Below are 12638 nucleotides of genomic sequence, written 5' to 3'. Positions count from 1 at the left end.
GGAGAGCTGGTAAGAGATCATGGAACTTTTGTATTTATCAGAAAGATCTTGTAATTTTATAGAGGTATCTAATCTATCCTTGCTGAAAAAAGGTCTAGTTCACACAAGTAAAGAACCAGTCTTAAAGGGGTTTTTTTTACCAAGCATTTGAGTTATCCCTTATGAATAGGATATAAATTTATTCATTGGGGGTCCGACAGCTGAGACCCCATCTAGCCCAAGAATGGGGCTCTGCAGAGCCTCATCTGAATGGATTGGAGGTCGAGCATGCACATGCAGTCCCAAGGGGGTGTGCATGCTTGATCTCAGATCCACTCACAAGGGGGTGCCCTAGCTTTGGGGTGGGAGGTGATCCTAACAGTCAGACCCCCAGCAATCAATAAGTTCTATCCTGCTGATAGATAATTCAGACTTGGGACGAGTCAATAAAATGTAAATTTAATACAAATAACGTATTTTGCACATTTTTAAGAACACAGGTTATGGAAAAAGAAAACAAAGATGGCAAGCGTCATCCCTACCTTATTCAGCCATTCCGCTCTCTCAATATCCGGGAAATGGACCTGTAAAAGAAAAGTATAATTGCTGAGCCTGATGATATTAACAATGACAAATATTACATTACGAAGCATTTATCAGTCAATTACAAACAGCACAGATAACACATATCATGGCAGTGAGGTTCGGCGATGTTCACACCTGTATTTTGAGTTCCGTTTATAGAAATGGAATGTGGAACTAAGATTTATTACAGAATGCGCAAATTTAAGCGGAAAGGTTTTAATAACTATAATGGGATCTGATTGGTTTTCATCCCTCCGATAAAAATAGCAGCACGCACACTATAACAACCCCAACTACACAGCCCCAAATGTAAATGTGATTCTTCCACTGCAGCATTTTCATATACAGGCTTCACATTTCCACCAAAAATTAACTTTCAAGAACTGAAAACAACCCCTTTAAGGTATCTAAAGGCAATGAGACGCCAATGATCGGTGCAATATCTCAATGGTCTTTGGCCCACATTATGATGGCAGCAACATCTTGGCACAAGTCTCCAAAACTTACTTTTCCTTCTACCAATGAAAGCTATCTTAAAAAGTCTTACAACAGAAAAAAAAAACGTCTAATTGTGACACAGTGATTTAGATTTTTCTTTATATTTAATAGGCAGCTATTCAAGTCCAGTGTTCTAAGGCTTCTTTCACACTTCAGTTGTGTGGCGTCAGTTGGGTCCGACATCGTGGCGGATCGACGGATCCGTCAAATTTCATGCAAAAACGGTTCTAACGGATCCGTTTTTTTAACGGATCAGCTGCCCTAATCCGTTAAAAAAACGGATCCGTTAGAACCGTTGCGAACGTTTTTACATCCGTTGCAACCGTTTTTTGACGGATCCGTTTTTTAAAAGGGGAGGATTTCAATGTGATTGGCTACTGGAAACTTCTGGAAAACTATATATAGCGTGTATTTACACCACATCTTTGAAAGGTTGTAGAGAAAGTGGCAGAAATGGAAGGAGTCCTGGCGAACATTGCAAAGATCTATGCAGATTTTACTTTTGAGGCAAATCAGTTGGCAGTCAGCGTTCGAGAGAGGGAGGAACGAAGACTGCGAATCCTACGGCAGCGGCGTAAGAGAAGGCTGTGGATCCATCCCATCACAGCACAACGTATGACCCGTGGTGTTTATTCCACGCTTTACATGGAACTAAGGGAAAACCCTCAAAAGTTCTTCAATTATGTGAGGATGAGAGCTGAAAATTTTGCATTTTTATTGGGCTATGTGGAAGACTGTATACGGAGACGAGACACCCAGATGCGATTCTCAATATCACCAGCAGAGCGTCTCATGGTGACTATTCGGTAAGTCATTTTTTTATTAAATGATTCTCATTCATCAGACTTATAACTGTGTTGGTTTTTTTTGTATTTTTTTTATAAAGTATTGTCTTTTCTTTTTGTTAACAGATTCCTTGCAACTGGAGAGTCCTTCTCATCCCTCCATTTTCAATTTCGACTTGGGATATCCACCATCTCGGGGATCATCAGAGATACCTGCCGGGCATTGTGGGAGTGCCTACAAGTGGAATACATCCCAGAGCCATCACAGGAGAGGTGGCTGGAGATCGCCCAAATTTTTCATCAGATTTGCCAGTTTCCAAATTGTGTTGGAGCAGTTGATGGAAAGCACATAAGGATCGTCAAACCTTCAGGCTCTGGGTCACAGTTTTATAACTATAAGAAGTATTTCTCTATTGAGTTGATGGCCATAGCTGACGCACAATGCAAGTTCATCGCTGTGGATATAGGTGCGTATGGACGTGCAAATGATTCACAAATCTTTAAAAATTCACCAATGGGGCGCCGTTTATATGGAGAGACATTTGATTTTCCGCCCCCTAGACCTCTCCCTGGAACCACCGGTCCACCGTTACCATTTGTTTGTGTTGGAGATGATGCCTTCCAGCTTTCCCCACATTTGCTTAAACCCTTTGGAAGTAGTGGACTGACCCAGAGGAAGAAAATTTTCAATTACCGTTTAACCAGAGCACGCAGAGTAGTGGAATGTGCCTTTGGCATCCTAACTGCCAAATGGAGAGTGCTACTAACTGCCATTAAACTGCAGACTGAAACTGTCGATGATGTGGTCAAAGCGTGCGTTGTCCTGCATAATTTTGTTCTATCAAAAGAACAAGTTTCCCTGGAGGATAATGTTTCAGAAAGCACCTTACGGGATTACCAAAACCCCACTTTTCGCAGTCCAGTTGCAGTCTGCAGAATGCGGGACAGTTTTGCAGACTACTTCATGTCTCCTGCAGGATCAGTTGACTGGCAGTATGAAATGGTGTAAAAAATTTATTTATTTTTATACTTGTAAAAATACCAATTTTTGTTTGCATACAAAATCTTTTTACTTTAATGCAGCATTGTATGTTTTGCAACGGTACCCTTTAAACACTGTTAATGTTACTATTGCCATAACCTTGGTGACTTAATAAATTAAAAGAAAAAAAAAAAGAAAGACAATAAAAAATTTTTTAAACCAAACAACTGTTTATTTATTGACTTTTACAGATTCTCATAGTTTTGGGTGGAGATAGTAGCGGAGGGGCTGACAGGCGGGCGGACCACGTCGAGAGTGGGGGACAGGACATCACGGGGAGGAACAGAAGTGGAATGGGTGGTGAAAACATGAGGTTGTGTAGAGACTTGAGGTGCAGATGTGGTGTGTGTGAGGTATGAAGGTGTTGCTGGGATTGATAACGGAGAAGTTAAAGGGGAAGAATGGAAGGGGGACGTTAAAAACTGGGAAAGACTAAGGGGGGAAGGAACAAATGACGAAGGAGTAGAATGGACGGGAGGAGGACGTACAGGAGGAGGACGGATGGGAGGATAGACGGTGGATTGAGAGGGGAAAGGTGTTGACACATGAAGGGTAGGTGGAGGGGCATGGGATATCGCCTGCGCTAGAGCAGTGTGGCAGCCTTGCATCACATGCATCTGCAGGTCAGGAGTTAGATTTTCCATGTGCCTGAGGACCGCCTGAAAAAAACAGTGCCTTGGTGACTGGTTTGCATCTGATTGCATCCTATCAAGACGACTGCTGAGTTCAAGTATGCTTTTGTTAAGCATATTGTACCCAGCAGACGTTTGCTCACTCAAAAGCTTGATGGCACTGTGAAAGGATGCATTCAGATGCAAAAAGTCAGGCGCATAGCTCCTTTCCTGACCTCTCTGGCGCTGCCGTCCTGACCACAAAGTTGGTCTAGAAGTTGCGGCAGTGGCAGAGGGGTGGGGTAAAGGGAACTCTAACTCATCACCTGCAGCTTCAAGTGACGAAGTCCGCCCTGCTGCTCCAGCGCTGGTGGATGAGGCTGAGGGATCAAACAAAAGGGTAGGTGCAGAAACAGAGGGGTCGACGTGGTCCCCGGTGGCGGACTCTCGAGGGATCGCTCCAGAGGGCTGCAACTCTGATGCAGGCTCCCGAGTGCTGCAGAAAGTGCTGTTAAAGAAGAAGAAAAAAAATATTAGTATCTTTATATTACAATTGCCCTTACTGCAAAAAAATTGAAGGTTACACATTTTTTCAGTTTGACTGAAAATATGTGGTGTTGAATATTTACCTTCTGCTCAGCAGCGTCGACCGTAGGAACGACAGGGCTCTGGCATGTTTGTATCTGCTCCTGCGTCCTCTAGATCCACTCGGGGCCTGCATCTCCTTATTAAACTCCCTCTTGAAGCGATCCCTGATTGACCGCCACCGCACGATAATCCTGTTACCTGGAAAGAGATAGCAAAAATTGGTTACTATACACCACATTAAATCATGCTAAAATAAGGTTATGAAGTGTGAATACTTACGCGCTAGATCCTGGGCCCCAGCATCGAGTTCCTCCCAGTTATCCATAACAGCACTGCACACTTCCTCCCATAGCCGTCGGGTGATTAACTGGTCAGCATGGCGGCGGTCCGACATGTTCCACAGCGGCTCCCTACTTTGTACTGCTTCGATGAGGGTGTTCACATCGATGCCCTCCTCTTCATCATCTTGTTCGGGAGCACGCTGTGAAGCCTACGAAAAATATAACAATAAAAAGGGAAAGATTACAACACATGAATTTTACATTTTACTACACAACAAAACAAAAAGGAACTTACTCTTCGGCGACCGCCGCGATTATCATTCCGACGACTATGGGAGGTGCTTTGAGGAACTCTATGTCGAGCCCCGGATTGTGAGGACTAATAAAAAAAATTAAAAAAAAAAAAATTAATAATGTTCTTAGATTGAGGCATATGTATTGTGTGTGCTGTCATGAATGTTTGTGTTGGGTGTAGTGCATTGTATGTGAGGATCGGTCTGTTCAAAACTTACACTATGCGCTCCCGCTCCTTGTCTTTCTCCACCCTGTCCGTCTCCTTCTGTAAGCCCCTCTGCTTCATATTCCTGTGAATACAGAACACATAAAGGGTTAAAAACAATGACCATAGTTGTATCACCAAAAAATTTTACAGAACAAAAAAAAAAAAATACAATACCTCAGTTTGCTGCTGATGTGCTGGGGGGCTCTCAGAAGAAGACATTATGGTCTTTGCGTACCTCTTGGTCCCAAGTATCTGTAAGTATACAGACAGTTCTAAGCTACTATACACAAGGATAGATGCAGCTGTAGGATTTAACAGTTACATCTTTTTTAAAAACTTTTACATTTCATCCCACACAAAATGAAATTTTTTTTCTAACCGTCATACTTTATATGGTAGATATGCTTGATGCACAAGCTGCCAAACCCTCTAGCCCTGTTTCCCCACCAAAAAAACCCCCCAAGAACCCTTTAAAGCAACACCAAAACTGAAATTGATATGCGCAATGCGCATGTTGGTAAAAGCCACCTATCAAACCTTATCAAAAATGTTCCTCATTCGAACTTAAAATACCAATTCCAAAAATTGGTAATTATGATTACCCTACAGTTTGTATTTTCTAAAACCGGATAACATATTCTATACACAAGATTTGCATTACACATTTATATATATAACCTTTACTGCATGTTTACCCAATATTACATTTATCTTGCAATGAGACTACTGACAGTTTTGTGTAATTTTTATTACTATTTTTAAAAAAAATTTTTTTTTTTTTTAATGGTACAGTAGGAGCTACACTGCTCTTTATTTGAAATACTATAACATTTGGGATAACAACAAAAATGCAGAACACATCACACATCATTTATACACACACACAAAACTCATTTTACACCACAGCTATAAAAAATAACAGCTAATAGTATGAAAAACATATAAACAGGGCAGGCAGGCGCACGCACACAAGCACGCACACAAGCATGCACGCACACAAGCACGCACACAAGCACGCACGCACACAAGCATGCAAGCACGCACGCACACAAGCATGCAAGCACGCACGCACGCACGCACACAAGCACGCACGCACACAAGCATGCACGCACACAAGCACGCACACAAACACGCACGCACACAAGCACGCACGCACGCATGCATGCATGCTGGATGGCAGTACTCACATGGCTGTCTCAGGCAGGGTCTGGCTTGCAGGGCCTCTCTGGCTGGATGGCAGTGCCTGGCTGGCAAAGTCTTGCTGGCAGAGTGTCTCTGGCTTGCAAGGCCTCTCTGGCTGGATGGCAGTGCCTGGCTGGCAAAGTCTTGCTGGCAGAGTGTCTCTGGCTTGCAGGGCCTCTCTGGCTGGATGGCAGTGCCTGGCTGGCAAAGTCTTGCTGGCAGAGGTCTTGCTGGCTGGGTCTGGCTGGGTCTCTCGGGCATGGAAGGGTCTCTCTTGCTGGCTGGTACATTTGGGAATGACCTGTCCTCTTTATATAGTTTTTGGGTTGTCTGGGCAAAGTTGCAACTTTTTGGAGCATGCTCAATCAAAAAAAGCGGATTGAGGCGACGGATCCGCCAAAAAACGGATCGCGACGGATCCGTCGCCCATAGGCACCCATTAAAAAAAAAGGCGGACGCGACGGATCCGCCGCGTTCCGCCTTTTTGCCGGCGACAAAAAACGTTACAAAGTCCGTCAATGTCTAGACAACGTCCGCCAAATATCGACGGATCCGTCGCAAGGCGGATGGAACGGACGACCATCCGCCACAATCCGTCTCTAATGCAAGTCAATGGAAAAATAGCGGATCCGCCCCAAAAAAAAAACGGATCCGCCATTTTACGAAAATGGCGGTTTTTGACTGACGCCGAAAGACTGAAGTGTGAAAGAGGCCTAAGGATTAAATATCTAACTGCTGCAGTTATAAAACACAGGAGGCAGAGGAGACTAGAGTTATCCGTGACAGTTTAAAGTTATCATCTAACCACAGAATAGGTGATAAAATATTCATCGGTGGGGGTCCAATAGGTGGCATTTCCCATGAGGTCTCTAAGCTTTGTGAAAGGTGTAAAGTTTCATCACAAAGCTTTTGCTTTTAGGCAATAGCAGCTAGTGATAAATCAATTACATAGAACTGCTATCCCTTGATGTACACTGCCAATTCTCAGTGAATCCTATGTGATATAGCTTAAAAGAGTTGTCCAGTGAAAATAAGATCACCTATCCATATGATAGGTGATAAAACATTGCTCACTGGGGATCAGACTGCTGAGGCCCCCAGAGATGGTCAAAATGGGGGACTATTATTCCCTTTAGAATTGAGCGGCAGTAAACATGCCCGACGACCGCTCCATTCATTCCATATGAAGCTTCTGGAGAAAGCAGAGCACAGCGCTCAGCAGCCCCAGTCTAACAAGAATAATAGTGCACAGTTCTACCGATGGGAGACATAGCAGTCTAATTAATTTATTGATGGGGATCAATCACATATCCTGCAGATGGGTGAAAAGAAAACATTTTCATAGAAGAACCCCTTTAAACTGCATCACATAGGATACACTGAGACAGCTGTATATGTCAAATAGGATACACGGAGACACTGCTGTATATACCTCACATAGGATACACAGAGATGCTTCTGCATATACATCACATAGGATACACCGAGACACGGATGTATATACATCACATAGGAAACACGGACTCTGCTGTATATACATCACATAGGATACACTGAGGCAGCTATATATGTCAAATAGGATACACTGCTGTATATACCTCACATAGGATACAACGAGATGCTTCTGCATATACATCACATAGGATACACCGAGACACGGATGTATATACATCACATAGGAAACACGGACTCTGCTGTATATACATCACATAGGATACACAGAGATGCTTCTGCATATACTTCACATAGGATACAGCGAGACACGGATGTATATACATCACATAGGAAACACAGACTCTGCTGTATATACATCACATAGGATACACTGAGGTAGCTATATATGTCAAATAGGATACACTGCTGTATATACCTCACATAGGATACAGAGATGCTTCTGCATATACATCACATAGGATACAGTGAGACACAGATGTATATAAATCACATAGGAAACACAGACTCTGCTGTATATACATCACATGGGATACACAGAGACTGTTGTATATACACCACATATGATACACAGAGTATGCTGTATAAACCTCAGGGGACAGCAGCTTTATGTCCCCGCTATATCACTGACTGATATTTGCTAGTAGCATAAGCATTGCGACCTTTCAAAAAGAGAAGAGGCATCATGGGAAATGTAGTCTGCATTAGGAGAATCATAATCAGAGCTCAGTGGGAATCAAGATGGCAGACAGCCCAGATATGGCGCATCAACTAAAACTGGTACATAAGAGAATCTATTATATTGCTTACTAATTGTCTGACCTGCATTTCTCATACAAAATAAATAAATACATTGCTCCCTTGCAATTATAGTCTTATGTACTTTGTAGAGCAAGTAGTAATTTTTAGCTCCTTGCTAATTTGTGTGTGTTTACAAGGGGGTGGTGCCTACAGGATTCTCTGGGGGATGTGTCTAAAAGCTTCTTTGCATAACGACCCTGTGAGCACCACCCCCTTGTAAAAGACCATAAAAAATAGCACTGGAGGAAAAAAAAGGCCCATATCTCTGGGACCGTATGCCAGAATACTCAGGGGAAGAGAGGGAGTAAAACAATAGCAAAAAACGGTCACTTAACCTGGATTTACACAGCCCTGGCATGGACCACGATGAACAGACAGGCTGCGGGTCGCTAACTCAAAATTGTCAGTTTCATATACGCCTATGACGCCATGGAGTTTAGCACAGGAGCCCCACAGCTGGTCCTTGAAACACCGGACCTCGACACATGGATGTGTGAATACAGCGGAAGGTGTCGAGAAGGGCTTCACATTGGCTTTTGCCGCAACAGTCATTGTGCGACCGGAGTTCACTCGGTGCCGCTGCTACACCGCAGCCCTATACAAGTGAATGTGGGAGCAGTGCGACACCTACACTACTGCGACTAGCAAGCCGCAAAAATCCAACAGAGCCGGAGCCATGGTTGTCGTGTAGGTGCAATGCAAACTTCACCTGTACAGCGCTGCGGTGTAGCAGCAGCACCGAGAGAACCGCAGCCGAGAGACCACCGTCATGGCCAAAGTCACCAAGCAGCCCCAGCCTAGACCCTCTGGAAGCACGTTCATTCAGGGGCAGAATCCAGCCCTGAGTAACTCAGACAAAAATACGGGCCCCATTATGAGCGGTAATCTGTAAAGCAGTCCTCCCTCACCAATGAATGGTGATGACATTATAATGCACCATTATGTGAACACTGCGTACATATAATGCTAGAAAACGCAGGCTCAGGACCTGCACCAGCGCAGAACGGCTCCCGCAGCACCAAATCAGCCGCTGATCTAGACAAAAGGAAATTGGAGTCATTTGCTTTTCAGGACACAGGTTTAATTATTTAACATCCAGTAGGGTAACACTGGCTTCTCAAGATCCACTCTGACACATGATCTGTCGATCCTCCGCTCTTATAATGAAGGGTCGCTCAGCAAAAGGTTGATATCTGCAAATGGACTTCACATTTATAGATACAAAAAACAAATCCCTAATCGCACAGGGGAGAGAGGAGCAGTGTGACATTTATGTGGAGGGAAATTCAATTACAGTCAATCATCAGGCAAAATGGAAAATTCTTTTAGCTGGAGACAGTTCCGCCTCCTTACCTTCCCAATATTAGAACGGGCGGGGGTGGGGGATGGTGCAGACCCTGCTAGGGAGTCCTTTCTCCCCAATCGAGCACCTCTGCATAAGGCCGGCTGCAGACGAGAGTATGAAAAAAATCGCCTGAGCTTCAGCCAGAAAACTCGGACGATTCATCTATTTTTCACCTGTGTCGTTTTCTTACGTCCGGGGGCGATACGTTTTCACACATCTACATAAAAAAAATGAACAGGATCTAATACAATTTCTTAAGTTAATAATAGAAATGTATCCGTACAAAAACACAGAGGACACTCAGATGTTCCATGTTATTTTTTTCTTGCACCAACCAGTAGACTCGGGGGGAGTAGTGCATGCTGATATGTTTCTCTCACAGACAATCAGGCACAGTAAAATCGCTAATCTGAACAACCCCCATACTGACTGCCAGATATGAGAACTTAAAGCTGTCGATCACCCTCAGCTCTGCTGTGCAGCAGCAACTCATCAGCCTGCAGTGAGAGCAGACCGTTGGTGCTACTGTTGGGGGCGTGTTCTTCTTTCCCCAATGTGTCGCTGCCTGCTTAGGATTGGTCAGTGGTGAAAAGAGAAAAAAGTACACGCCCCCAGTGAAATCTCTCTGGTACTGCCCACTTACACCGAAAAAACTAAGGTCTCCACAAAGGAAAGGCAAAATTAATAACACAAAAAAAAAAAAATTGTGCCGACATAGGTATAATTTTAAAAAATTCCTTTTTTTTTTCTAGGAACAGAAGAACGGTATCCATGTGAAATATGCCACATAAAAGATAAACATATGCAAAAGGCTCCAGTTGACTAATGGGGTTGGCCTTTATTTTAATAACAAAAAGTGCAGCAGTTTTGTAATAGATCCACATTTTACAGGTAATTTTATGCTACAATTTGCGACATCACATCGCATGAGATAATGAGATAGATCATCGTAGGGTCAGCCATTGAAAGCTTTTGCCTGGTGCGGACAATCAGTTTCCAGATTGCAGGCAGCCCCGTGACCAGAAGTTTGCAGACGATTCTGCTAGTGGCAACTCCAATAATTAGCTGCTTCTATCAGAAAACTTGTGTAATTAATCTCTGGCTTATTTCCAGCAATGACAGATTGATGTATCGGGTGTAAGGTTATAAAAAACATCCATCCATAACATCATGCCACACAACAGGTATAACGCTATTGTGTATGTGCACTACTCTGCGGTAGATTATGGTGTAACAATCCACCAGGCTCCAGCAGCACCTCCACGCTGGAGGCTCAGGCCATGGAGCGGCTGTTCTCTGTGTAAGCACCGCAGCACACGAGCTTCTCTGCTGACACAATACAATACTATGAATCACGAAATGTCATCGAAAAACCAAGTGCCCCACCCAGACAGCAGCTCGCAAAGCCAGTCCGTTTCCTTTCTGAGTCATCCCATTGCTACACTGCAGCCTGGCAAGTTTCACCAGCCCTGGTCTCCAGGGGGACGCTGACTGTAAACAGAACAGTAATGGGGGCTAGTCTCATGCCCAAAATCTATAGGAACCAGCTATAAAAACATAGAAATGAAGGGTATAAAGTAACCTCAGACGCAGACCACGTTCTACAGAAGGCACACGACTGCTGAGGTCCAACCATCTTTTTATACGCCCACAGAGGTATATGGCATATACATACAAGGCCACGTTCTCACATTCAGTATTTGCTCAGCTTTATACCTCAGTATTTGTAAGCCTAAATCAGGAGTGTAACAGTCAGAGGAAAAGTATAATAGAAACAAGTCACCACCATTTTTCACCCACTCCTGGTTTTGGGTTACAAATACTGAGGTAAAAAAACCTCATCAAAAACTGAACATGGTCTAAGTAACAGTCCTATGAAATCACTATACACCCACTGTTTTTAGATAATAAACGTTAACAATTCAATGTACAGAATCAGTGACAATTATCTTGCTTTCAGTTCAGGAACAGCGCCACTGTTGTCTACAGGTTATATGTGGCATTGCGGCTTAGTCCAATTTAATTTAATGTCATAGAGCTACAATACCAGACAAGGCCTAGAAACAAGAGTGGCGCCATGTCTGGGATAAAAGTAGACCCATTTATTGAAGGATTGCATAAAAATTGAGGGCCATAATGCTTTGCAATGGATGTAGCCTAAATAAAATGTATCTTTCATTTGTCTCCTGAACCCAGTAAAATTGTTACGCACTGGTCCCAGATTAGTGCCTTGCTTCCCTCAAGTAGACGAGACTCTTTTGCGCTCCACGTCGGGCTTTGCAAATGGCCAGGCGTGAACCCATGTGAGCATCTGCCTGGGCCTACCAAGACACACACCTGTGTCTACGCTCTTTGCATCTTGACCTGCTCAACTGCTGTCTGCAATCTCTTGGACATCTCCTGCCCGCCTGCGGTTTCCGGCATCCCTGGCATCCCTAGATGTCTACCTCCTGTCTGCGATTTCCTGCATCCTGCCTGCCTGCCAGTGATCTCCTTATCTAGGTTGCCCATGTCCGGCGTGCCCACCCGGACCTGGGGCTTGGAAGATCCAAACACCGCCTCTCCGCTGCTCTAACATGGGTCTTGTGGTGATGTCATGTCTACAGAATATGACGACTGCAGCCAATCATTAGGCAATATCCTGGTAGGCAGCATGAGACCACAGACTGACTGCAGCGGTCAAGTGCTGTAGATATGCGATGACTGAAAGAGCCAAGCAAACAAAGAGTGGCCGGGAGCAGCAGAGGTGGCGGTGGAGCCCAATAGGACTCAGTCATATTGGTGTCATTTTGCTAAATATACTTTATGCAATGGGTAAGGAGAGGGACATCAGTGACTTGAGACACAGACGGGCATTTGGCCCAGTAAAAAACATTCTTGTCGCCTAAAATAAAATGAGACAATTTCATAAGTGGCTTTGCAGAAAGTCACATTTTGCTTCAAAAACTCATTGTTTTTTCTTTTTACAGGAGTCCTGTTGGTCTACG

At 43.9% G+C, this 12638-nt stretch overlaps 2 protein-coding genes across 5 annotated transcripts in view; both read right to left on the bottom strand.

Annotated features, from left to right (window-relative positions):
- ESYT2 (extended synaptotagmin 2) overlaps positions 1-12638 on the bottom strand; it is a 156993-nt gene that overhangs the window by 78936 nt on the left and 65419 nt on the right. For all 4 annotated transcript variants that reach the window (XM_077268568.1, XM_077268569.1, XM_077268570.1 and 1 more), the window contains exon 2: positions 522-563. In XM_077268568.1, the coding sequence (XP_077124683.1) occupies positions 522-563 (42 nt within the window). The remainder of the gene's footprint in view (positions 1-521; positions 564-12638) is intronic.
- On the bottom strand, positions 2997-4619 carry LOC143781767 (uncharacterized). The gene is made up of 3 exons (XM_077268572.1): positions 4368-4619; positions 4130-4286; positions 2997-4008 (listed from the first exon to the last, which is right to left on the bottom strand). Exons 1-3 carry the CDS (start codon positions 4480-4482, stop codon positions 3075-3077), a joined length of 1206 nt encoding a protein of 401 aa, XP_077124687.1. The 5' UTR covers positions 4483-4619; the 3' UTR covers positions 2997-3074.

The sequence above is a fragment of the Ranitomeya variabilis genome, chromosome 6, assembly GCF_051348905.1.
Source record: "Ranitomeya variabilis isolate aRanVar5 chromosome 6, aRanVar5.hap1, whole genome shotgun sequence".
NCBI lineage: Eukaryota > Metazoa > Chordata > Amphibia > Anura > Dendrobatidae > Ranitomeya > Ranitomeya variabilis.
The sequence above is the reverse complement of the archived record's forward strand: the minus strand, read 5'-3'. Positions and strand labels throughout refer to the sequence as shown.